The sequence below is a fragment of the Prinia subflava genome, chromosome 7 (assembly GCF_021018805.1).
Source record: "Prinia subflava isolate CZ2003 ecotype Zambia chromosome 7, Cam_Psub_1.2, whole genome shotgun sequence".
NCBI lineage: Eukaryota > Metazoa > Chordata > Aves > Passeriformes > Cisticolidae > Prinia > Prinia subflava.
This window is the reverse complement of record NC_086253.1, coordinates 22,176,559-22,202,028: the sequence shown is the minus strand read 5'-3', so window position 1 is coordinate 22,202,028 and position 25,470 is coordinate 22,176,559. Positions and strand designations below refer to the sequence as shown.

The 25,470-nt window shown below is 41.2% G+C and overlaps 1 protein-coding gene across 8 annotated transcripts in view; it reads right to left on the bottom strand.

Moving 5' to 3' along the window:
• Nucleotides 1-25,470, bottom strand: part of TBC1D1 (TBC1 domain family member 1) — a 107,902-nt gene that overhangs the window by 51,987 nt on the left and 30,445 nt on the right. For 7 of the 8 annotated variants that reach the window (XM_063401759.1, XM_063401758.1, XM_063401757.1 and 4 more), the window contains exon 3: nt 707-1,240. In XM_063401759.1, coding sequence (XP_063257829.1) covers nt 707-1,240 — 534 coding nt within the window. Of the gene's footprint in view, nt 1-706; nt 1,241-18,975; nt 19,300-25,470 lie in introns of those variants that run through there. The other variant, XM_063401764.1, reaches the window with a different exon arrangement.

Sequence of the window (25,470 nt, the reverse complement as noted above, 5' to 3'; positions counted from 1 at the left end):
AAGTTTGTATTCTGCTCAGAAGACACAAGCTAAGTAAAATATGTAACATATCTTATCTATCATGAGGATTGTAAGAGGAGCACACACCACATTCTTGACTTGCTTCTCAGTTCTTGGAAAATAGTTTTGCTGCTCACCTATCAAGGCAAGGGCATTGCTAGCCACACCAAAGCAGGGCAGGAGTGGAGGCGTGTGTGGAGTAGTGTAGGAAGCTATTACACCACTACTCCATCCTTACACAGACATGTTGGCAGCAGGAGCACCTTCATCAATTACACTGCTTGTCATGGGACAAAGTCTACTAGCTCTCAGTCATGGTTTGGTCCTTCTGCTCCAGTTACGCGTAATTCATTCCCCTGGAAATTTATTTCTGCTGTTATTAGCTACTGTAAGTGTACATACCATTCTGCAACTCCACAACTACCTACTAACTTGCAGAAGCTATCTAAAAGCTCCTTTAGAAGCCCAAGGTTTCAGGCAGTACTGTTTTAAATTATTTAATATAAACTTATTTAGAATATGTAAACCAATTTGCACTAACAAGTAATGCTCTCCAGAGAAATAGGCAAGTTTAAATCAAGCTTTGGTAATTGCAATTAAGTTATCAGAGAAGTAACCGCCATCTGTCAGAACATCTGCTTTGGGGTCTGCCACTCCAAACTCTGGGATGTGACAATGCCACCAGAAGCTGCAAATCTTGCTTTACCGTAAACAACATAGTCCGGTTTTCTGCCATGTCAGTTGGCTGCACAACACTGTGTCCACAGATGAGCTGACTTTTTAGGTTCAGTGAAATTGCATCTTCTTCAAAAGACCTGACAAAGCTGTTACTCCTAAGGCTTCTCTCCTGGAAATCCTTCTTAAAAGCAAAGGAACGAAGTCCAGGTTGAGAAAAGGATTTCCTAATTGGCCTTTTTTCCTCCTCTTCATTGACCAAGGGCTGGAATACAGACTGCAATTTGCTGCTGAAAGAGAAGCCTCCAAAGTTATTGGCAGTTTCCTGTTGTTGGGATGATGAGTTGAAATCCGAATTTTTTGCACAGCTTGCACGATTAAATTTCTCAATGCATTCATCTATGAGTGCTGGAGGTGCATTTTTATGGGCTACCGTTACCCGTCCACAGAACAGCACCTCAAACTTTTTGGCAAAAGGGTCTTCAACATCTGAGAGATTATTCTGAAACTCTTCTTGACGGGCAATTTTTCCAGCTTGTCGAATAGAGCTTATAATCTCAGGCACCTACAGGAAGGTAAAAAAGTACACGTTAGCATCCGGTGCCTTATGACAAACAAACTGCAGAACTAAGAGGCTCCCTGTTGTGATTTACCTGGAAGGATACTTTGTTTTAGTTTCAAAAATAAAAGACCAGTTGAAATGATCTTGTATTTATTCAAGAGACACATTATAGCAGTTAAACACTGAGAAGAGGAATTTCTCATTTGTCTCCTTGCCAGGAGTTCACCATCATCAACACTTTGTCAAAAGAGCTTTGTCCCTTGCAATGCTCTTTGTCTCCAGTAAAACTTTTGCTGCTGAAGCAACCAGTATAACATGACAAATTACAAATTCCAATGCAAAATGAAAGATAGAAGTACTTCAGAAAGCATACAAGAAGCCATGGACTAATTAATTGGTAAAGTTATTTAATCTCTGTTATTTTTCACTCCCTTCACTTACTCAAACACTCATGTCACATAAGTTAATGAGTCTCTTGCAAATTTGTTTTCCTCTTCATAATAGCATATTACATTGTTATGGCAATGGGTGGGGAGCTTTGTTAAATGTAAATAGCTGTATTTTTAAATAACTACATTCATTATTTTACATGTTCATTTTTATTCTACCATCCTAGAGCACGCTCTTAAATAATATTACCTCACATAGAGTATGACTTGCAGGGCATCTGTATGAGCCAGCAGTGTGCTACAGATCACAGACGTTGCAATTAGAACCCAAACTGCCATGTGACACCTTTTGAGTGACAGTAAACAGTCTCAAATGCTGATATGGTGAGACAATAGTGATACACATATGCTCTCTGCTGAGAGGCCACTGCTTGGTTACAACACACTGCTTTGACTGACCTAGGAGATTAAGGTTCTTCTGCAGTCTGTGCTGCTCCTGCTGTAACGAAAAATGCGAGGCCACCATCTATGATTACAACTGCTAATTCTGCCAGCTTTTTTAATTACCAAAGTTAGTTTGAAAAAAGTCCATGGAAAGTGTGCTAATTCCCTGGCAAAACAAATTTCCCCTGTCAAGCATCACATAGAACTCACTTTACTTACAAGTACTTGGTTGCAGATAGTACAGAAAGAAGTCTGGGAGCAGCAGACTAAAATAGCAGCCCAGAAGAACCATGAGAAAAGGCATCCCTAAACCTATTTTGGAGACCTGGCCTCTGTTTTTGTTCAGACATTTTCATGGTTATCTATTGCTTAATCATAATGCAGTAATGTGCATAAACCAACTGAGACACTTTGAGCGAAAAAAAATCAAATAGTGAAAATTGAATGAATATTCTGGGTGCTCACAAAGATCTCAGTTGGATGCCTTTTATACATAAGGAAACAAAGATAAAGATATGGACAGATAGGTAGGTAGATAGGTAGACAGACAGGCAGATAGGCAGATATTCACATATAGCTAGTGGTTTAAAACAGTACGTAACACATTACAAAATAGGAACTCAGGAAGCATTACTTCACCCTTCAGTGCAAGGCATGAGTCATCAGCTAATCATTCAGCAAAGACAGTAGGGAAGAATGGGCAAGAAAAGCAGGATCAGGAATTCATAAGTCCGTTCTCTGATATGTCACAAACCAGTCAGCAAGCCTTGACCTCAGGCAGCTTTGTGCCTAACTTCTTAACCATACACAAGAACAGTAAGGGTAGAACAAATCTTTAGTACTTCAACAATATGCATTTGCTCTACAGGGAGCTCAAGGTCTACCTCAGTTTTATTTATTCAACACACCTCCAGAGAAACAATTTTGAGTGGCGTAAAGTATCAGAATTACAGTAAAACATAAAGCTTCATTCTATCCATATTTGAAGCTGCAACTACTTTAGCAAGCTTTCATAAACATGTTTCACTCTTGTGGGAGTGTCTGGACTCACCAGCCATAAGCAATTTTACTGGTAAACTACCCAGGATACATGCAGAGACCAGCAATCCCACCTCCACTTTTGCTGAGGCTGCAGAGGCAAAGGACTGAGGCATTTTCTGAACTTTGCTCACTTTGGTAAAGCCAGGAACATCAGCTCTCACCCAGGTAAAGAGGGCACTATCTCGACCACAGTTAAGCTCCCCCAGCAACATACACATCAATGACTGTAAGGACAGTTCCCAGCAGTGCAGGTGCTGCAAGGGTTACAGCTGAGCTAAAGCCCTGACAAAGCATTAGGGATCCAGCACATGTATGCAGTTACTGAATTTAACTTCTTCCATGTTTTGTGTTAGCAAACACCTTGGACATTGACAAAATAGCGATTCTACAGTGGCTATACTTGATATACAGACAGTGGTCAGGGAAAGACACTACATCACACAGAAGGACTCTGCAGTAGTTAATAAACTTTGTGTCTGAGGAGAGTCAGCAGGCCTGTTGATGAAAAATCAAGGGAAGCATTTATTTATTTATTTTCACACATGCTAGGGCTTGAATCATGTCATTGATAAGTAACAGCTGGCTTCCGTGCTGCACTAACTAAAAAACACAGTCTCTTCTGTTCTCACTTACAGACCTAAAAAAATCTTCAGCCTACTAATAAAATTTTATTACTTATGATTAGGCAATTGATGCAGCAGCAGAAGCAGCAAATCACCACTTCACCTTAATGTATGTTAAACATTTATCTATTTTCATTAGTAAAGACAAGATCCATGATGAATGAAAAAAAATCCAAAATACTTATTTCCCTGGAACTGCTCTTTGCCTGATCAAGATTTGTGCTCTTTTGATCTACCTGTACCACTCCAGACTTTTTATGCAAGTATGGAAAATGAACAATCCACTTGCCCTCTTATCCTCTGACACCAGCTCTCTGAAGAAACAGACCTGGACGATGAGTAAACAAATATGAAGTAAACAGCAGTTAAAAAGAATTATTTCATGTTATTAGAATAAAGATGTAGGCTCTATCTTGGCAAACGTTTATTAACCACAGCTGGAACATTCCCAGATTAAGCAGCATGCCACTCGGTGATCAGTAACCACATCTCTTGCAAACCTCCCAAAATTAATTAGGATGTAAACAGAATCAGGTTTTATGGCTCTTCAATTTGTATCGAAAAGTAGCAAGGACTAAGTCCCTCCTGAATTAAGTTAATGCTGCTTGAAGTCTTTTAAAGGTTGTGGGCTCTTGCTGAACATGAGAAAAACATTTCTTTCACTGCAAAGGTGGCCAGAAGCTGGTACGGGTTACCCAGAGAGATTGCAGAGTCTCCATCGTTGTGGATATGCAAACTCTGACTGGCCATGGGCTGAGCAGCCTGCTCTAGGTGACCCTGCTTTGAGCAGGGGGCTGAACTAGATGATCTCCTGAGGGGCCACCCTGTGTCACCCTGGTGATATAGATACCAACTGCTTTTATACAGAGCTATTGGTAATTGTGCCTACTAATCTGAACTTGCTAAGACAGTGGAGGAAGACTGTTGCACACAGCTAGGATTTCTTCCTGCCACGCAAATCCTCTTTGCTAGCATACTTCCATGCTTAAGGGTTTTCTGACTTGTTTCTTAATATAAATATATAATTAGTGGATAAATATTATTTCTGTAATTAGAAAAACCACCACGGCTGACCTAAAATTATTTTCCTAAACCCACAAAACTATGTACAGAACATCAGTGTAAGCAACAATGAACCTTTACCAAACACAGCATTACCTTCTTATCACTTCAGGCCAAACAAGCCTGCTGAACTGAAGACACAACTGAAATGTACTGGGGAAAAGGTTTTGTGTTTAGAGTGTCTGAATTAGATACAGAAAAAGATCATGTATCTATAACCATTAAAAATAACACTGGAGTTGTGTTTTTTTTTAATGAACACCACATTATTTCTGCTATAATGAGAACTTTTACTTTGCAGAGACAAAGCAGGGAACTGAAATGCTGAGTATTCTTGTGACTTGGCTTGTAGGTATTCAAGCAAAATACAAACCAACACCTAGGACTTCCTAGTGCATGTTAGTTACAAGACAAATAGCTACAGCCTCTGTGCCATGCACCAAATCATGACAAAAGGCAGTACATTTTAAGCATGCACAGGTTTGCTGCATCTGAAGAGCAAAGAACAGTTCTTCCCTCTCACATAAACTGTAGTTGCATTTTTGCCCCTTGAACTAGCAGTCACCCTGTAAGTTTACATACAAGCATGTAAGAGGTCAAGGTCTTTATCCTGCCAGTAGGTGTATGAAAGAGTTAGAAACTATTTTAATGAAAAGAGCCCAGTAACAGCTGAATGCAACAGCTGACTTTTGGTAAGTAAGACCAGACTGAAAAAAAAGATTTGTTTCTTTTATACATAGTAGCTAAGAAAGCAAAATGTGCCACAGAGAAAGAACTAACACATCAGCTGGGACGACTAGGTGAAAAAGAAGGATAATTTATTATTCTAGGTGTTATGCAATGTTTATACCTGCAGTACAAATCCACCTGTTTATACCTACAAGTCTCTGCATAAGGCTGCAGGTCAGTGAAGGGCTCAAGCACTGGCTTAATTATTTCAAGGACATAGGGGGGTTTGTTTAGCCTAAGACAGACCTGTGCTGACAGGAACTGGTCTTATGCAACAGACTCCAGGAATTGCTGGAAACTGAAAAACATTAGGATCAGATTCTTAGACTGAACCTCAGAAGGTCTCACACCACCCCAGCCAGAATCAAGCCTTGAAAATCTTTCACAAAGCTCTTGAAACAAATAGATGTTTTGATTGAATTTTGCAAGCTTACTCAAGTGAGAGAGGACATCTGAATTATTTTAAGTGCTTTTACTTGCTTCTTTTTCCTGATCAATAGAGCAAGCTCAATAAAATATGCCAAGAGAAATCTAATACTGTTTGCTGCTAATATCTTTCCTTTATTTTAGTAGAGAGTACTGCTACAGAAAAGATAGAGCTATTTAACCATGGAAGAAGCTATCTAATTGTGTCAGGACAGAGAGCAATATATTTGTCACCCATAAGTTATTTATGAGAATGGAGTATTTTATAAAAGTAGTAGAATGAAGAAATTAAAATAATTTTAAACATATACAACACATATCAAAAGTAATACAGCATAGTATTTATTTGAATTTTTTAAAAGACTGCATAAAAGTTTTTATTTCAGTAGTTTGATATGAAATAAAAAGCAGCTGGTCTGTTTTCAGTACACTGGTGGCAAAATAGCTGTCCAGAATCAATGCAGATCAGGTTTTCCTATCCTTATCACTCCTTAACCTGCAGTGATGGTCAACTGACTTCTCAAACACTTTTCTCCACTCATAGGATTTAAAGTTTGGCATTTTTAAACCAAAAGCATTTTCATTAATATATTTTACAGATACTCTTCTTCTTTTAAATTGAGATACTGCACGTTTTCTCCTTCCATAATCACAGAATAATTAAATTTGGAAGTGACCTCTGATGTTTCCCACATAAAGCAAGGCAAAGTTTCCAAGTTAGATACAACTTCAAACTTTGATGAGATGCTGGGGGTCACATCCACCTAAGTTCCAAGTCGGAATGTCAAGACAGAATTTTCTTACACTCTGGCATTAGCAGAAATTCAAGGTAGAAAAGAGTTATAAACTTTTGCAGTTAATTTCTATTTCAGTGAAATGCCTTTTATATTCAGGTCTTATCTCAAGTGTCTTCACAGGGCATTTTTTTATTGTTTTCTTGCTTTAGAGACTGGTCTACAGTCTCCTACACCTCCCTGACTTTTTCCAGTCATTAACTTCAATTCTTGTTTTAAAACCTTTTTACTCATTGACCCGTAATAAACAGATTTGATTTGATTTTTATTCCTCCCACAAAGCCACTTGAAAACCCAGATTTAATTCAGGGAACAACAAAGTTTACAGCTCTTCTAGTCCCTGGCTGGCCACTGTTCTTGCAAGCTCCTGTCAGTTTTTCTGTGCACAGCCAATGTACCAGGGGTAGAACTGGAGTGACATTCTTACCAACAGCTTCCCAGCTACTGAAGACTAGCAGATGCACAGAGAGACAAGTCACCTTTACTCAGTGACTTCAGTTCTCAACACATAGGATCCAAAATTTTGCTCGTGTATCCTCACTATCCATAGAACAGCTATAAACTGTGCCCCTCTTAGCAGCTTCACCAGCCACACACGTTGGCCAAGCACATTTCTCCCCATAGTGCACAAGATGCACTGGGTGTCTCACTTAACCAGGGAACTCATGAATGTCTTGAAAAGGAGAACAATTTGGAGCACAACCAGAGGGCTGGGAGGGGTAGCCAGCAGCACTAACCAGAGTGCAGGTGTGCTGCTCAGGAAGGGCTGTGAAACCTATGAAAGCAAGACAGAGGGGGTGTTTCAGCCTTAATAAGGGAGAGTTCAACAGCTGAGTATCACCACGGGCCCATGAGAGGAAATAATCGTACACATGCCTACTTGTGGGCATGGCTTTTTAGGTTTTGAATGGCATTATACAGAGAAAGGGATAAGTGAAGGTGATAAGGCTAAAACTCAAATTTTGCAGGGATGCATGTAAGAAGCTGATGAATCTACTCTAAAATTCAAAGGATGTTCTGTGTGGGGCAGAAGAGAGTCCTCTGTTTAAACCTAGTTCTTTTTGACCTAGATGAGTGGATAAATGCTACTAGCGTTGTCTAAGATGACTGACACAGTAAGCACCATGAGTAGAGCTCCATGTAGCCAACACATACTCCTAACAGTTTACACATTATCATAAAAAGCTGTAAAGGGGACTAGACTTCCCACACACATCAAGTGCTACCTCCAGAAGATTGTAAGAGTACTGCAGACTGATGTCATGAGTACTGTATGCCACTTTCACAGTATCACATTCCTTTTAATATTACAGGCAAACCTCAGCTCGAGAACATTCCTCACGATTCCTTAGCCAGACAGAAAAGAGTACACTTTCTGCAAAATCACGTGAGTTTGAGAGCACTCCATGTAATTTAAAGAGACATAAAAAGGTTTTAATTCCTTTTGAAAAAAATCCCAAAGCAATACTTGCAGAATCTGTTCATACAGTATTGTAGACAGAAATAGGACTTAAGTGTACTCAGTATTCTGATGAAATTGGACTGTTCTGTTTTGTGATGGTGCTTTCTCCCCAAGAGAGATGCATCATGTTGCTGGTACACTTAAAGGGTTTCTTACACATGCTTTTAAGACGTAATTTATTTGAAGCCTGAAATACAACAAAAGCTCTCTCAACTCTCCATAAATAAACTGTCATGTCCCAGATTGCTTCTTACTTTTGGACCCTTCCCCACGAAAATGCATGACCCAAAAGCAAACTGCAGTTGGCAAAGTCTCCATATGCTTTTAGAATACCTCCAAATGCAACAGCACCTGACTGGTTCTGAAAGGGCTATTCCTACAAATTGTGCTTTTGGTAAGAATATAGGCATACTCTGCCATATACCTGCTGGACTTATTACATGGTGTTCACTAATTCATATCTGCCTAGTCCTCTCCGTCCTTACAATAAAAACCATTTCTTTTCATCCTGCACAGCTTTACCAGCTCCTCCATTCAGTACCATAAACTTATACAGAACAAGAACAACTGTGGAATAAATCAGAAGGTATTTCAAATAAGGCATTAACACCTTCATATGTATTTTCTCCATATTTTGTTTCAAAGGTTTCTTTTCACACAATTTCACAAATGAAAACAGCATTTCAAGACATAGAAATAGTTGCTGGTCATACCTCCAGGGTTCCTGGCTCACAATTTACAAGGTGAGTACTGAACAACCTGTTGTAAAGCAATAACCAGAAATATCTGTGTTCATTCATTATCAACAGATATTAAATCCTTTTTTTTTTTTTGGGAGAGGTGCAAAATGGAACAGCAAGCAGCTCCCTTCACAGGGTTGAGACAGGCTTAGGACTTTGCTGGAGGCTATGGGGTGGGAAACAGAAGGGAAGCCTATTCTTAAAAGCTATAAAAGGAAAAAGACAGCAATGGTATTTTAAAGCTTTCAGGACAAGAGTTCTTTTCTGTTTTGATTTTTTTTGAGGCAGAGCAGAAAATTTGTCTTTTATAACTTACAGGCAGTAACAGGACTTAAAACAGGAAATTAGGTAGTAATTTCTTTTTAAATTATTAATCAGATTAAATTTAATTCGTACAATAGGATACAGGCTCTCTCCTGGCCTCCTTTGCTCTTGGGCTTCTGGCAGTTATCAAAATTGGTACAACTGGCAAAACAGGGGTTAGCAAAACAGACAGAAGTGAATATAATTTCTTTACAAATTAAAAAAAAAAGCCTGAAATTCTTCTGTCCTTTTTACCAATATCCAACTCCAAACAAAAAAGGAGGAAAACTCCATGTGTAGGCTCATTACAGCTAAGGTTATTTCTGACATAACCTTCTTGACAGCTGACCTAAATGTGTGTTGAAATCTCCCTCCCCTCAAAATTTATTTTGATGTTTTCACAAAGGAAGGTAGTGGGGGTAAGTCAACCTATGAATGCTTTTGATTGAGATGATGTGTAAGTTTTATCTCAGCAGAGTGAAACACCATCTCTAACTCTGACAACAGAGTTGACAGACTTCCAAAGGAAACAGACAGCAACACAGTCCTTCTTCCTAGGGCTGCTGGTGGGAGGCACAGGGACAGATGATGGTTTTAATTGGAATCTTACTTGAACATTAAACTTATAAAGGCCCCAGGGGAACCAGAGCAAAGAAGCTGATCAGCTTTTTCCAGTATTCTGCCCAGCTGATACAAAATCCTGGTGAACTGATTTGCTTGTGGATGAGAACTTTTGCTGCTTTGTCATACACTAACAGATTTCAGCTGCCTCAGGTCAACTTACAGGACAACAGATGGAAAGTAATGACTAAACATCCCATGAACACTACTCTAACTTTCATTTAAAAGAGCAGTTAGTTCACCAGTTTTAATCCTTCTCTGCTGTAAAACAGAAGAAAAAAATGCTGATGGAATTACAACAAGCTACAATAAATAATTTTTATATGGTTCCACATTTCCTAAACAAAACCACATCAGCTGCATGAACTGTATTTGCATATTAAAAATATGCTTTAGTCTAAAAAGGTCAGCCTTCAATGACTATATGTCAAGCAGAAATGTTGCTTTCACAGAATGATAAACTCTGTAGGTTATATTCCAATGGGACATACCCAAATCTGAAATTCCAAAACATATTACAGGTAAGTATTCTGGGTAAGTAATACCAGTTTTAAAGACAGGCCCCTTGTACATAATTGTCTAAAACTCCAAAGTACTTCTACAGATTTTCTTTTCCATGACTTGCATTTGAGGAGATTAGAAGCTATAAAAAGCTTCACAGAAACAAAACCCGCATGAAACATTTAGTGCCAACCATCCAAATTTCCATGACAATGGCTTCAGTGAGCTCACCTCATTGGTACTACAGCAGCAGACCAATAGTTCAGTAAATATAGAGAGGCAATGGTTAAGATCAGGTAAAAGTATATTTGGCCACACAGGTCCTTGAGAAAAACACATAAATCCCCCCAAATGGTTCACTGAAAAAAAAAAAGGAGCTGTTTAGTTCAGCTTTGCCATTTTCAGTAGCAGGGAGTGTGCCTGTGCAACTATGCATAAGCAGCCTCTTTTCCCCAAACCTGCAATCTCACAGAATATCTGTACCTGAAAATCCTGTTTGGTAGCTGCATATCAAAGGTTTCCCCTGGAAAAAAAAACATGCTTTTGATTTTAGTGATGGTGCTGCAAATGTATAAAGATAAGCATTTGCATGTCTACAGCTAGCAGATTTTGAGTTGGAAAGAAGCTTCCAGATATTCCAGAATAATGTTTGGTTTGGTTTTAAAATGTGACCATCAACATGTGTGCTTACATACACAGCCCTGAGAATGGAAGACAACAAACATTTTTACACTCCTTTTACAGTTCTTCAGTTAGTAACAGACAGAAGTCTAGGGCACAGAAATTCCAGATAACCTCTTCAGGCCTGACATTTTCACTAAGCACTAGCCAAAGGGTCAACCTCCCAATAAAACAATAATTCCCTGATGGGCCTCTAGCTCCTCCATCAGGGCCATCCACTGTGCCACAGTGTGTCCACACAGCCAAAGCCATGTGTATGCTGTTTGTCCAGCTTTTCTAACTGGACTCTTAAGTATAATCTGGTGTGAGTACTTCACTATTTTATTTTGAACAAAGAATGTGTTTGAGAGTGGATTCTCCCATTCCACTTCTTGTGTGACAGACTACATTGTGGGGGTGTCTCAAAACACCAGAACTGTCACCCATCTAAACGAACTAAACTTTCATTTTGTGATACATTTCACTGCAAACAGGCATTTGGTTCACAGCACCAAATTAAGGCCAATTCAAAGTAAAAGTCACTTCCAAGAATGAGGTACAGAACCTATCCTCAGCACCAGTGGCCACCCTTGAAGGACATGTTGCTGTGTGGCACTTACTAATGTAGATGCAACCTCCAGGGCATTTTATCCAGGCTAAGAACAGCAGCTTTCGTGCACCTGGCCAGCTGATCCAGGAATACTGGCCTGGCCTTTTGGGAACTTGAAAGCACAAGGGAAAAAAGCAGCAAAAACCCTGCTGTTATGCTCTAGTCCACTGAAACAGAGTAAAGGTGCCTGGACCTCCCTCTTGCTTCTCTCAGTAAGAAAACCATGCTTTTCAGAACGATTATACATTAAAAAAGGGATACTAAGCAAGCCTGCAGATGATAGAAAATTGGGAGGAGCTGTGAGTCTCTCAAAGGCAGGGAGGCCCTGCAGAGCCACCTTGATAAACTAGCAGACTGAGCAATCACCAAACGTAGAAGCTCAGCAAGGGAAAGTGCCAGATTCTACACCTAGGACAGAGCAACCCTGCGTGTACGGACAGACTGGGAATGAGATGCTGGAAAGCAGTGACATGGAAAGGGACCTGGGGGTCCTGGGCCATGGCAAGTTGAACATGAGCCAGCAGTGCCCTGGCAGCCAGGAGGGACAACCCTGTCCTGGGGTGCATCAGGCACAGCATGGCCAGCCAGGCAAGGGAGGGGACTGTCCTGCTCTGCTCTGAGCTGGGGCAGCCTCACCCTAAGTGCTGGGGGCAGTTTTAGTTGCCACAATATAAGAAGGATCTAAAGCTGTTAGAGAGTGTCCAAAGGAGGACAACAAAGATGGTGAAGGGCCTTGAGGGGAAGATGTGTGAGGAGTGGCTGAGGGCACTCGGTCAATTCAGCCTAAAGAAGAGGAGACTGAGGGGAGACCTCACTGCAGTTACAACTTCCTTGTGAGGGGAAGAGGAGGGGCAAATACTGATCTCTTCTCTGTGGTAATTAGTGACAGGACATGAAGGAATGGCCTGAAGTTGTGTCAGGGCGGCTTAGGCTGGATATTAAAAAAAGGAGAAAGGAGCTTTGCCCAGAGGGTGGCTGGGCACTGGACTAGCTCCCCAGGGAAGTGGTCACAGCACCAAGCCTGACAGAGTTCAAGCAGAGTTTGGATGATGCACGTGCTGTGACTCTTGGGGATGTTTTGTACTGGGCCAGGAAGCTGGGCTTCATCCTAGTGGGTCCCTTCCAACTCAGCGTATCCTGTGATTCTGTGAAAACACTCCTATTAAAATTCTATATTTATGCATTAATGCATCTCATGATTTGTTATTGTAACTTGGTTAAAAAGCAAGAATAACTGAAAACAGTTCAAATACAATTCAGTAGAGTTAAGCCAGTGATGAAACCAATACACAGTAGCTAGAGTCATTCCCCTGCCTCAGCTTCTGCTCTCTGAGTTCTGGCTGCTTTTCCCAGCTCTGCTGCCTCACCTCCCCATAAAAATTAGTAAGCCTCTCTTGACATATTTTGTGTATCTGAGCTGATATGTAAAATACTACCAAAGCAGACACTGAGAATATTTTTCCTCTGAGTCACTGCCATCCATAAGTATTTCAGCTTGAACAGTTGAGCTGCAAAGGCTTCTAATAATAATAATAAAAAAGCCATCCTGTAATTCCATTAATTGAATAATAATTGAATAATTCCATTAAGGATTTACTTGTTAAGTCATTAGTCAACCTCTGTACACCACACACAACCTTCAAATTTAAAATAAAATGGTTAGAAGTTCTTAAAGTATTTACAGCTTTTACTAAATAGCACAGTAAAACAGTTCCAACAACCCCTTAAAGCAAAACTTTCTCAGATACACTACAGCTTCTACATTCAGGATGATGGGAAGTTACAAACTGTAAAGAGGTTCTTAACCTGACCTTTTCCTAAGGATATTTCTATTTATGGGACCCAGGGTGGAACTGCTGCTTTGGTGTTCTCATGAACACCTCTAGTAAACATAAAAGACTGCTTCATTACAGTAGCCTTTCAAAAAGGCCATGATGTGAAAGAGTATTTTAAATCATCAAATGTAAGGCAAATAAAGGTAAACTGCAGCGCTGCAGACATATGTATATATGGCAAAAAAAAGTCAAACAAACCCTTAGCTGTATTATCGCTCTTTGATACGACCTGGGGTTTTCCCTGATCCAGCAGGATTTGCCAGTAGTTTTGCTACTGGTTGGCTCAGAACATGTTAACCACGTGAAGACAGCTAGCACCAACTTCCAGAGTGCCCCTCAGCAAAGAAAAGCAGTGTTTGACTAGAAGCTAAAAGTTCTGTTTTGAATTGCAGAGGACAGAACCTGTACAAAAGAGCAAGCTCAGCTACCTTATCAGGCTTGGCTTGTTAAATCTGAAGGTCAACATGAACCTGAAAGAAGATACTCATGAGAAATTAATTCAGAAAGGCATAAATGATTCAAGAGAAAAACCTTGCTAAACTGCAATCTACATGGCCAGGAATTTCTCTGTGGAAAGCTCTACTCCTTACTAAGCATCCCTAATGTACCTAATGTATAAATGCAGAGGACACTGCCCTTACTACACCTGCGCACCACACAAATGCCACGTGAACGATGACATTCCGGCCCTCTCCCATCAAACGGGCAGCATCTAAGCAGAGCAGGTGCAATTCCAGCCTGGCATGCAGAAAAAGAAGTGGAAGGATGAATAAAAGCAAATTGTTCCAAAGGGAACTTAACTGCTGAGTAACTGAGGGGTTTCACCACAGGACTGACTTCATTTCAAATGCTGAGCGCATATTCCTCAGTCATCACCCAGGCCCCCGCAGGGGAAGGCGGGGAGTGACTGGCATACAGAAAACAGTGCATTTGAACTGCTTGGTATTTTGTGATAATCTGCATTTATCTGAAAGCTGTCAATTGGCAACAACATTTTACATCAACATAAACTGACCTGGAGAATCACACTGAGCAGAAACGTAGTGTTCTCTGACAAGGGCATTGTGCAAGCATGGGCACCAAAACAGAGCTCTGGCAGAAATCTGCACTTTCTCTTTGCTACATTGCTGGCATCCAGCCTGGGAGACAAGCGAGGGTCTGTCCTTTCAGCCCTACCCACAGCGTCAGTGGCTTCAAGGAGATTCTTCCACAAGTAAAAATACGACTTTTGAGCCTTCCTTCCTCAGCGATTCCCAATTCTTCCCTGGCACTAGTTCTTTATTAACTACTTGATTCTTGATACAGTATGCAAGTATTCAAATTCCTTTACAGTAAGGGTTATCAGGGATAAATGCACTAGCACAAACAAGACTTGTACAGGATAGAATACCACCACCACTTACTCACCTACCCAAATAATTTATCCTAAGTAAGATGGGCTTAGAAGTAAGACAGGTTTAACAAACATGTAAGTATTTTGGCTTTAGACAGTTTTAAAATGCCTGGTTATGAGGGCTTCTGAAGAGACTAAAACTTGATTTGTTTGGCTAAAATACTAAGTAAGTCATTCACTGAGGGATTAAAGATGTCCAAAGGTGCTCAACTTTGCTGGATGCTGTGGTGAATAAAAGAAAGAGGCATGTCAGTTACACTGGAGCAAAACATCCTCATAAATGAGTGTGATATACCCTAGAACAGACCAGCAAAAAAGCCAAAATCATCCTTTCAGAACACTCTTAAAAAGGAGAAAACAAAAAAATGCAGTAGGGGATTTCTTGACCAACCTTATTTTCAGTCTCTCAATCCTTTTCATTCCTTTGCAAAAGGCAAATTAATTTCATTTGTAGCTTCTGACCTAAACTAAGAAGTATATTGTTACTCCCATGCATGCCCCTCCAGAGGTCTACTAGGCACTCTGTTATATAGGAAATAGCAGGAATGATGGCAAAACAGCAGCAAGATCAATTCTAATAGAGCATATAAAGCTATATTAGGATTACAAGAAATATAAGTGGCATTTCCAATATTATTATGATTATTTCTTCAGTTATGTTTCATGGCACAAGCCAAGTAACCACATCTTGCTGCACTGAATAGGATAGAAACTTCCTTTGTTGATGTCTTGAGAGCTTCCCAAACTGAGGAAAGCTTATAGGTCCTTCTGACTCAAAGCCTTGAAAAAAACCCAAACCATACAAAAATTTACTTCTTGTTATGCTGTTGAGAATTTCAGAGCATCTGTTGTGAATACACCCTAAAATCTGATTTTCATATCAGAAGGAATCCAAACAATTGGCTTTCTCAACTCAAGGTCCAACGTGAGCCAACCCAGCTGGGGACAGCTACCCTGTAAACCCACCCTTTTCTTCCACTGCTGGTGGCACATAAGTGGGGGTTCCTCAGGCTTCAGCAGTACACTCTACCACTCTCAGCTCCCCTCAGGAGGGAGGATCTCTTTCCCACCTGCTGTCCTGCAGGTTGGAGGCAGCTGCTCAAGGTGGATTGATCCTTACCAACAAAATCATTATAGAAGAAACCTTGAATTAAACGGCGTAACTTTTATCTTAATTATTTTCTTTACTGGTTCCTTGTTGGTTTATAATCCTTCAGACAAAATAAGTTGAAGTTAACACAGCTTTTAAGTTATATACAGCACCTTTTTTTGTAACTAGAAAGACAAACTGTATAAATTTCATAGCTTGCTGAGATTTTGAGGACATATTTAATGAAAATTCTCTATTTATACAATTTCTTGCACTAAGAACTGTTTCTGTTTCTTCAGCAATCAGTTCTCTAATTCTGGCTGCTGTAAAGCTGCTTCTGAATAGAAATTTGCATTATAAAATTAAGCAATTTGTAAAGAACTAAGACAAATCTCTTTTAACTAAATCTGTATTAAGTATTATAGGAACTGAAATAAAATTACTTTTTACTTAATTACTTGTCACTGCATTATTATCTTCTACTAATGAATTATAATGTGCCAGTTTACCACTAAAACTCTGCATGTGTTTTTTTCGAGACTGAGAGCTTTGACATTTTTCAACCCCACAATGATTACTTTTAGAAACAGCTACTTCAGTGATCTAAACTGAATATGAATAGTCTGTTTATCTACAAAAGCAACTGTATTTTCTACTCAGAACAGTGCAAACATCGTTTACACTTTCAAGAGACTTTTAGGTGTTTAGTCAAAGTGCTTTTATGTGTTTAGTCAAAGGTTTCCCTTAAGTCAGTTGTCTAACTTTGTATCAAACCAGGCAGGAGAAACAGGTATAACTATTCTTTTTTATTTAAATAATTTTAGGGGACTAAACAAGTCAGTACTTTAGAATTCATTATCCACAGAGCCATCATTCAGGGGTTTAGCAAGCATCCATACGGCCAATGGGGGCAACAACAATTCACACATGACTCAGGTAGGGCTTTATCCTCCAGCCCAGAATGGGCCCCATGGCTGAGCCTGGCACCACTGCAAAACTCATCCCTGAGGAGCCTGTGTGTAGGTGAGGTACCAGCTGGGTAAAACTGCATGTAAAAATGTGTAAACAACATATATTAAAAGGTGATGTTTATAGAAACACCAGGGAAATCAATTTTATAGCACATAGGAGTAACTTGCTTCACATGTAACATCATCTGCAGGCCTGGTGACTTGCCTGGTGGGACTAAATACTTACGTTACTTAAGTGGAGTGGTCACTTGATTTTAAGTAATAGATGCAAGGGGACAGCTTTCCTTCGATGGGGGCAGTTTCCTCCTCCCCCCATCCCACAGTCCTTCCCTGTTCTGGAATGGGCCACCATCTTATAAAAACTGGAAAGGCTTGCATTTGTATTGAAAGCCCACAGCAAGAGCTCCTACACTTTTACTGATCAGATTTTGGCAGGCAGGAAAGCTTTCTCTATTAACAAGCCTCATTTTATATTTCTAAGTACACTGCCTTCCTTTCCCTCCCAAATTATTGCTGACAATTAATGGCCATCAAAAGAATAAAACTAAGTAGTTGTGAGGAACTAGCATTGAAGTAATGAGTTTTGAAAGCGCAGAAAGCACTCCTAGAAGCAGTCAGAAGTGTGTTTGTGCGAGAGTCGTTTGTATAAAAACACAGTGAACTCCGCCTGCAAGACGTTCTGACCTCCTCCGACACCAAGTCCTCTGCGACCAGCTGCCTGGCCCAGCTGCCAAGTAAACAGTGAGAGACGGAATGAGCCATCCCTCGGGGCATCCCTGAAGCACCTACTCAATGGCATCACTCATCTTTGACACCAGCCACACACATAGGAGACCGGCACATGTGTAAGAGTCGGGACGGGCATCAGCCGGAGTCATTCCTTCAGATAACACGGCAACCCCGGTCTCATGCATGAGACAGAGCCTGGGGAGTGACAGGCGCGGGAACTACACGTGCTCCACCCAACAGGTCTTCACCCAGAGGGAAAAAAAAAAGGCAAGGGGAAAGAGAGAATGATACATTTCGGCTTTTCAGGGCGTGTCTAAAAGTCAGCAGTCTCCTTTCAAAAGAGAATAGAGCAAAGCCTTCTATCTGAGAACCTGAACAAAGGCAACAGTCACGTATCAAGCACCTCCCTCTTTGTATCACCCGAGGGTAGGTATTTCTCCTGTTAAATATTCAAGCACAGGGATGCAGAAGTAATTAAGCAACTGACCATCTACCCCTGACAACACAGAAGGGAGAATCGGGTTTTCTGTGGTCTGCCTAGCAGCCCACGCTGTTTGTTGAATTTCAGGATACAGGGTTTTTTTCCCCAGTTAATTTATTCAAGGAACCTACAATTCTTGACTGCCATACAGCTGTTTCACACACTTGTCCTCTTCTACATGTTAAACTATGCCTTGAGACAGAGTATCACTTGCAGCTCATTTTTAATTCATAATGACTGTTACTTTAGAATTTTTTTAAACATCAGCTCAAAACTATAGAGATCTTTAACCATCTTTACTACTTCACATCTATATGTAATTTCAGTTACAGTGGAAAATCGTACTGAAGCCCTAGACACACAGAAGAAGCAGCCAGCACGACACAGGCATTGTCATAGCTAAACATGTAAGAGTCCAACTAAAACCCAACTTCTATTTTCATAAATTCAGAGCACGACAAAAACCATGGGGAAAAAAAAATACTCCAAAACAAACAGTGGGAGCGCTGTTACACATTCCCCAGAGTGCAAAAGTAGCGTTAGACTTCCACAGGCAGTAAGATCAGGCCTTCTGTGCAGTTTCAATTACAGCTCTCCCCTTCTGCAGACCCGCAGCTTCGCTTTGAGCCCCTAAACCCAAGCCATGTCTGACAGCAGGTTGACTTTACTGGGCACTTTGAGCACTCCTCCTTTCCGTGCCTGAACAATACAGCAGGGCTCTGCTCCCTTCCCAGAGACGACTGACTTGCCTTGAAATCACACGCGAACATCTGCAAGCCTAAGGCTGGACTTTACTTCCCGAGCGCGGAGGGCGGCGGGCGCCGCGCCGCCTACCTTGGCCACCCAGCTGAACAATGGTGACATCCTAGGGGCTCCGGCGCGGCGATCCCCGGCTCCGGCCGCTCCTCTCCGTCTCTCATGCGCCGGGAGCGGCCCGGCCGGGCGCACTCCCGGAGCGTCCCCGCCGCCGAGCGCCGGCACCGCGAGCTCTCCGCGCCGGGACGCTGCCCGTGCGGTGCCGGCTGCAGCCGCGGGGCTGCGGGGCGGGAAGGGAAAGGAAGGGAAGGGCCGCGGCCGCGTCCCGCCCCCGCCGCGCTCCGCCTCCGGCGGGGCTCCCCTCGCCGGGCTGCGGGAGGGAGCAGGCTCGGGAAGGGACAGGGCTCGGCAAGGGAGAGGGCTCGGGAAGGAGCGGGCTCGCCCTCCGGCAGCGCGCCCGGCACCGCAGACAGCCGCCGGCCGCCGCCTCGCGCTGCCCGGCCACGTAATTCAGCACTGGCGACGGGATTGGTAACTAAAACTTTCTGGGAACATCCAGGCATCGAAGCCATTCCTAACATTAAAGGATCGAGCGAAAAATCATCTGTTTGAAACCACTGTGAAATGTTACACTTCCAGTCTGTCTTGCCATTCGTGTTAGCTAATGGCATTTGACATCACACGCTAGCAGCTCAACTTCCAGAAATCAGACTATCGTGGAAGGCCAGACAGTCGTGTTCATGTTTCCGGCAGGTCCAGGGATGTTACTGGCCACTCAGCCAGGAATGCTCATTCCTGTCGTTGCTCCGGCTGAGCTGGCTTTGAACACCCTCCTCCCCTACTCAGTGGCCGTAGGGCTGCCTGAAACAACTCATTTTCCTGAGTTTGGAGGAAGGGCACAGAACCAGGAAAGGAAAAAAGGCTTGGAGTTCACAGGAAATAATCCACTGGGCTCAAAACAAAAAGCCCTTTATTTTCCACCACGTCACAGAAACAACACCAAGAACTAGATTTGCACAAGTGTAATGGGAAAGCATTGCTGCTTTCTATGCACTTCTCGATAAAATTCAACTGGTCAAAGTTAGATGATGAAGTGCCAAATTCAGCTCTTCGTTTTGCCCAAAGACACTCTCACTGAGACAGCTACTCTGCTGTGAGAGTGCCTTGCAGATGCTTCCATTGCACACTTATGCCCAATGGAATGATCTCTGGGTTAGAGCTGACACTGCTCCAGTTGCTTGAGTTATTAAATGAAAACAGAAGGGAAACAATGACATCCACGCACATGAGCCGGGGAGAACCAGAGCCAATCTCGCTGCTCACTGAGGCAGAAAAAGGGTAATTTTGGTGCCTGCCCCAGACTGCATGACCCTGCAGCCCTGGATTTGATTCATGCAAAGCAAACAAGAGCTGCTAGAAAGCTCTATCACCTCCTAAGGTTGTGCTGGTGAGTGCCCTAGCACTGGTGCATGTCTGGAATGGGCCACAGAGGGATGAGGGGGCAACACAAAAGCAGTTCTTCCAAGGCTGTACCTAAGATACAGCTTCTGAAATGAAAACCTTAACAAATACATTTCATATCTTCATAAAAGGAGAATAGAGTTCCATTTGCTAATAGTTCTACAGATCAGAGATAACTCACAAAGATGGCCAGTAATGGTTCTCTCTGTCAATTGTACAGATGTTTTTAGCCACAAGCCCAATAAATTACTAAATATGACCAGTAACCTTTCTGGTAGCAGTCTCTAAAGGCTTACCGGCATGATAGAGGGAGACATTTTTACTGCTGCTACTGTTCATGATGTACAGAGCACATACATGAAAAAATAACATCTGTTCTCAGGGCTTTAAACTCAGAGTCTGACAAGAATTCTAAAAATCATACTATCTGAGGTATGCAACCAGGTCTGCTTTTATTTCATAAAGTAACTGAGTGCATAAGCAAGGCAGAATGCTCCTCATTATGTGCTGCTCATAGTAGTACAGTATAACCACTATATTTGATGGTAGCATGAGAGTCTCAAGAGTCTCATTTCTCTTAATGCTGAGTGTGAACAATATTACTGGTAAATAATTATTTCTTCCCCTTTCTCCAAGGAGGTCCTGCCAGCTTGGGAGCTTTTCCAGCTTCCCCTTCCTGACTGACATCTTTACACAATTTTAAACTAACAATACACACATCTGCCCCCAAGTCCACACTAAACACTGATGTCAGTCAGGATATCTGGCTTCTCGCCCTGTCTGCAACTGGCTCAAACAGCCATCTCCAGTGTGTCACTTGACACTACTTAACTTCGAGCTTGTTGCATGTAGTTGTTACAGTGACATTTGTATGATTTTAAATGCACTCTGAAAACTTCTACATGCTTCTACAGGATTAGGAAGAAGAGTGGTCTCATGGTGAAGATACTGAATTAGGAGATAGAGTAACAATGAATGAATTTCAGCTTCTGCTGTTAACATGACTTTCGGGCATGCTACATAACTGCTCTCTCTGCTTTAGTTCATATGTTAAACAAAGATGATAGAGGCTGGCCTTGAAAGAAGGAGAAGTGGGCATACTTTGGCATTTGGGAAACAGCTGGATGTGAGGCTTAAGTGTTCAGCTATAAAAACTTTTAGTAACATATGAAATTCTTCAGTGTAAATGAAAAGGTCACTGTGTTGCTTACCTTCCAAAATCATGCATTTAGTAATGTAGTGGGAACAACAACTGCCTTCATTTTTCAGGATGTTCAAATTTCTAAAAAGAGCACCTCTGTATTTTAGTATTTTAAGTTTGTATTGTGTAGATAACTGTCTCTCCAAAAATATTACATATCCATTTTGGGGAAATGGAAAAAAATCAGGGCCAGGAAATAACATCTGTACTGCATAAATAGTAAGTAGCACTTGACACCATCTTATCCAAGTGTATGATCTCTTAAAAATCAAAACAAACCCCTCAGTCCTATAAGCTGTTCCATGTTATCATGGAAAGTATTAGCAAGATACTTGTGGCTGTTTTTAAAATAGCAACAATTAAAATACTTCAAAGCCACAACTTAAAGCTTACATCGTCAGAAAGGTGATCTTTCTGTTTTACAGATGGTCCTGTATAAATTTACACATACACAAACACCCTCATTATTTTTTCTCCAACAAACTTTTCTCCATTAAAAGAAGCCATGTGGAGAATGAATGAGCTATAAAAGAGAAGGGAGACATTAAGAAGGAAGAAGGGTGCAGTTGACCTTTCAACTCAAAAAAAATGAGTATTTCTGGCTCATCTTCCTCTGATTTCAGTTTCTCTAGATTTAATGGCCATAAATATTTTCGTGTTGTTCAGTGTGTCATCACTGAATGTCATCTCTCAACAACTTGCACTAAGGGTATAGCCAAAGCTGTGGTACCTGAGAACTGGCCTCTCCTGGTGCTCTTTTGTTACAACTAGTGGTGATTATAAAGCAGATCCTATTCCCATTTAAAGTTTTTCTTCTGAATTGTACTTAAACATATTTTGGAAGTTATTCTACTCATGAATTATCCCCTCTGTCCACACTCACTTGCAACTTTTACTTATCTCCTTCCTTCCTGTACACAAGAAGATCTTGATAAATTCACGTGAAAAAAAATACAAGACAAAAATATGCCTGCCATTAATTATCACTTTTCAATATCTGGTCTTTGTTTAAAACACCCACAATTTTTATCCTTTATCACTTGTTTCTCACCGCTCTTTAGGATTTCCCTGAGTATTGCCTCATCCTTTCCCCTTCCAGGTGTGATGGTTTGTACTTTATCAGAGAAAAAAGAGAGAAAGAGAGCAACTACTGTGAGAGAACTGTTTGTGATGTGAATTCAAAACGTAATCAAAATTTTGGTTCTTAGATGCAGCTGTAATAAATCATACCAAAATAAAGGTGTCTAAGGAAACACCAGACTTTCATGGCACCTTCACACAATGCAAGATGCAAAAAAACTATTTATCTGAATCCATCAATGGAAAAGAGTAATGAATCTTCTAGATTTCATTCTATCTAAAGACTCAATCAAGGCTAACTCAGTGACTTCTGAATACATACTGTGGTGAAGAAAAGAGTAAGCTTTGCTACTTCTTTTGGCTAAATTATAAGCAAACTTTTTTCTCAATACAAAATTAAATATTAATCATAAAACCAAATTACTTCACCAAACCAGATCTGCACCAGCCCCCTGATGAAAGACAATGGCAAGACCCAACACCTAACCACAGACTGCTAGTGGCTGTCCCTTTGAATTAAAGTGCATAGGAGCCCACTGCCCATGCTAAAGATGAAATCCAACTTTCACCAAAGCACCTGGGATGACTTTCTTGGTGCTTTCTAGACACTCAGTGGAAAGAGAATTTACACGGATTTGGATAATCTTCTTGGTACTGTGAGTGAAATTTTCTGGTTATTTGCTAGCCAGTAGCAAATATGAAAAATGCTGACCTTGGGCCGGTGCCCAGAGATAACGTGGAATTCACTCCCCATGTGGCAGACAGAATAGAACAGTTCCTCACCAGACTGCTGGGCACTGATTCAGCAGCAGAGTCCTTCCCAACCTCTCCTGTAGGTTTAGCTTATATATAATTGCCTTTTTCACCACAAATTTTGTAATTGATAAAAATGCTTTGATTCAAGTGATATTAGGATTTCTCACTCAGGAATGAAAAATCATGTTGGTGATGGGCTATCTGTCCTCTTCCCTACCACCACTAGCCCTTCTCTCTCCAACAGTGTCAGAGCATAAGAAGGTTACCATGTGCTGAGGCTCAATTGCACCTCAGCCAAAGGACTGAGGGAAAGCAACACCTGTGAAGGGAAAGGTGACCCACACCTGTAGGAGAGAAGTGTAAGAGCACATGGCCCCTGTTGCTCACTCAGCAGACAGTGGAATTGAAGTCTTCCTTGGGCAAGTAATAACCTAGAAGCAGGGTTACATCAACTGGAGTGAGGTCATGAGAGTATTAGAGGATAAAACACCTCATTAATGTTGAAGCAGCTTTCCTGATTGGCTACCATTATCTTCAGATTCTTCCCCATGGGTCTGTTTTGGACCAAAAAGTATTTAGGCATTCTTTTTTTCATTTGAAAAGTTGTATCTAGAGAAAAGGGTTTGTGCTTTTCTTATGCCCTGTTAGAAGGCAGCTGTGGGTGATAGCAGATGCTGGGATGATCAGTCAGTTACCTTGAATGGAATGGATAATTTCTTAGTATTTGCTCCAGAAAATTCAAAAGTGGAAGGATTTGGTGAAAATTTTAGTCAAACAAGAGACTGGAGAAAATACTACTCACAGCATGTGGAACCCATCATCCTGTAAAGGTAACCAAGGCTATATATAATCAGCATAATAGTAACACCATCTAACTTTAGGGTCCATTGGTGCCCATTCACAAACATTAGGGTCATCTGATGCAAAGAGCACATCTGGACTGAAATCACTGTGCCACTTCAAACACTTCCAAAAACATTGATAAGCAAACTTTGGATTGGCAAGCTTTATGCTGGATGTGTAGTTTTTGTCTTCCCACAGACAGCAAAATAAAGGTTAAAGCTGTCAGGAACTTTGCCATGGGTTCTGACTAATTCCACTCAAGCATAATCATATGTCTGCATTTGACCAAGATGAGTTAATTGTAATCAAATGATCAGATCTGTATAAATGAGTGAAAAAAACCACAGCCTGAATCTACAGATAAGTCCAAGCAAGACTTAAGAAAACCTCTTGTGAGGAGGTCACTTTGATCTGAATAGTTGGATGCTAAAACCCCACAAGGATGATGGGGCAAATGAGCAACAGGGGAAACTCAGAGCACAGCAGGGAATTGCCACAAAGAGACATCAGAGGTTCCATGCCTTTGTTGTGTCTAGTAATGAGGGTTTTCTGGAAGCTGTGGAATGAGCAGGAAGAGCAGAAAATAAGCAGAGAAAACTAGGAAACTGCAGAAGCTCAAAAATGACAGAGCTCAAAATAAATGGGGATGCTCCCAGTGTACAATGACAAACACACAGATCAAGCCATTGAGATCATCAGCTAAGTCTTGACTGTAGCTCAAACAGCTGGAAACCTCCTATTTTTCCTCATTGTAAGGCAGTAGCTTTTGGTCTTCTCAGTGTCACCAAGCTGAGGGATAACTTAGCTGAGCTCCAGAATGCTGAGGTGGCTCTGGGGAGAGAGCTGCAGATGCCACACCTGCACACACACCCTGACACAACTGCATAAACTATAAAATACTAATTATGTAAGACTGCTTATTTTAAAAATCTCCTGGCACTGGGATGCAAAACATGTGAAAATCAAATTGCCGTTAATGTCCCCTAGCACTAGATACATGGCCCTGACAGGACTTTACACCCTTTTCCATCAGCTTACTGCTGCTTCCTTGTGACAAGCACTCATAAATCTCAGGAGGGAAAAAACCTCAACCTCTTAAAGTTGAAAAAACATTTTCAAAATCAATTAGTTAAAAGTTATATTTAAAGTGCTTGTTGATTTTGAAGCTTATATGATTAACTCAGATGGGAAAAAAAGACAATTCCTTTGAAGATAGGCCTCATTTCCTTTGT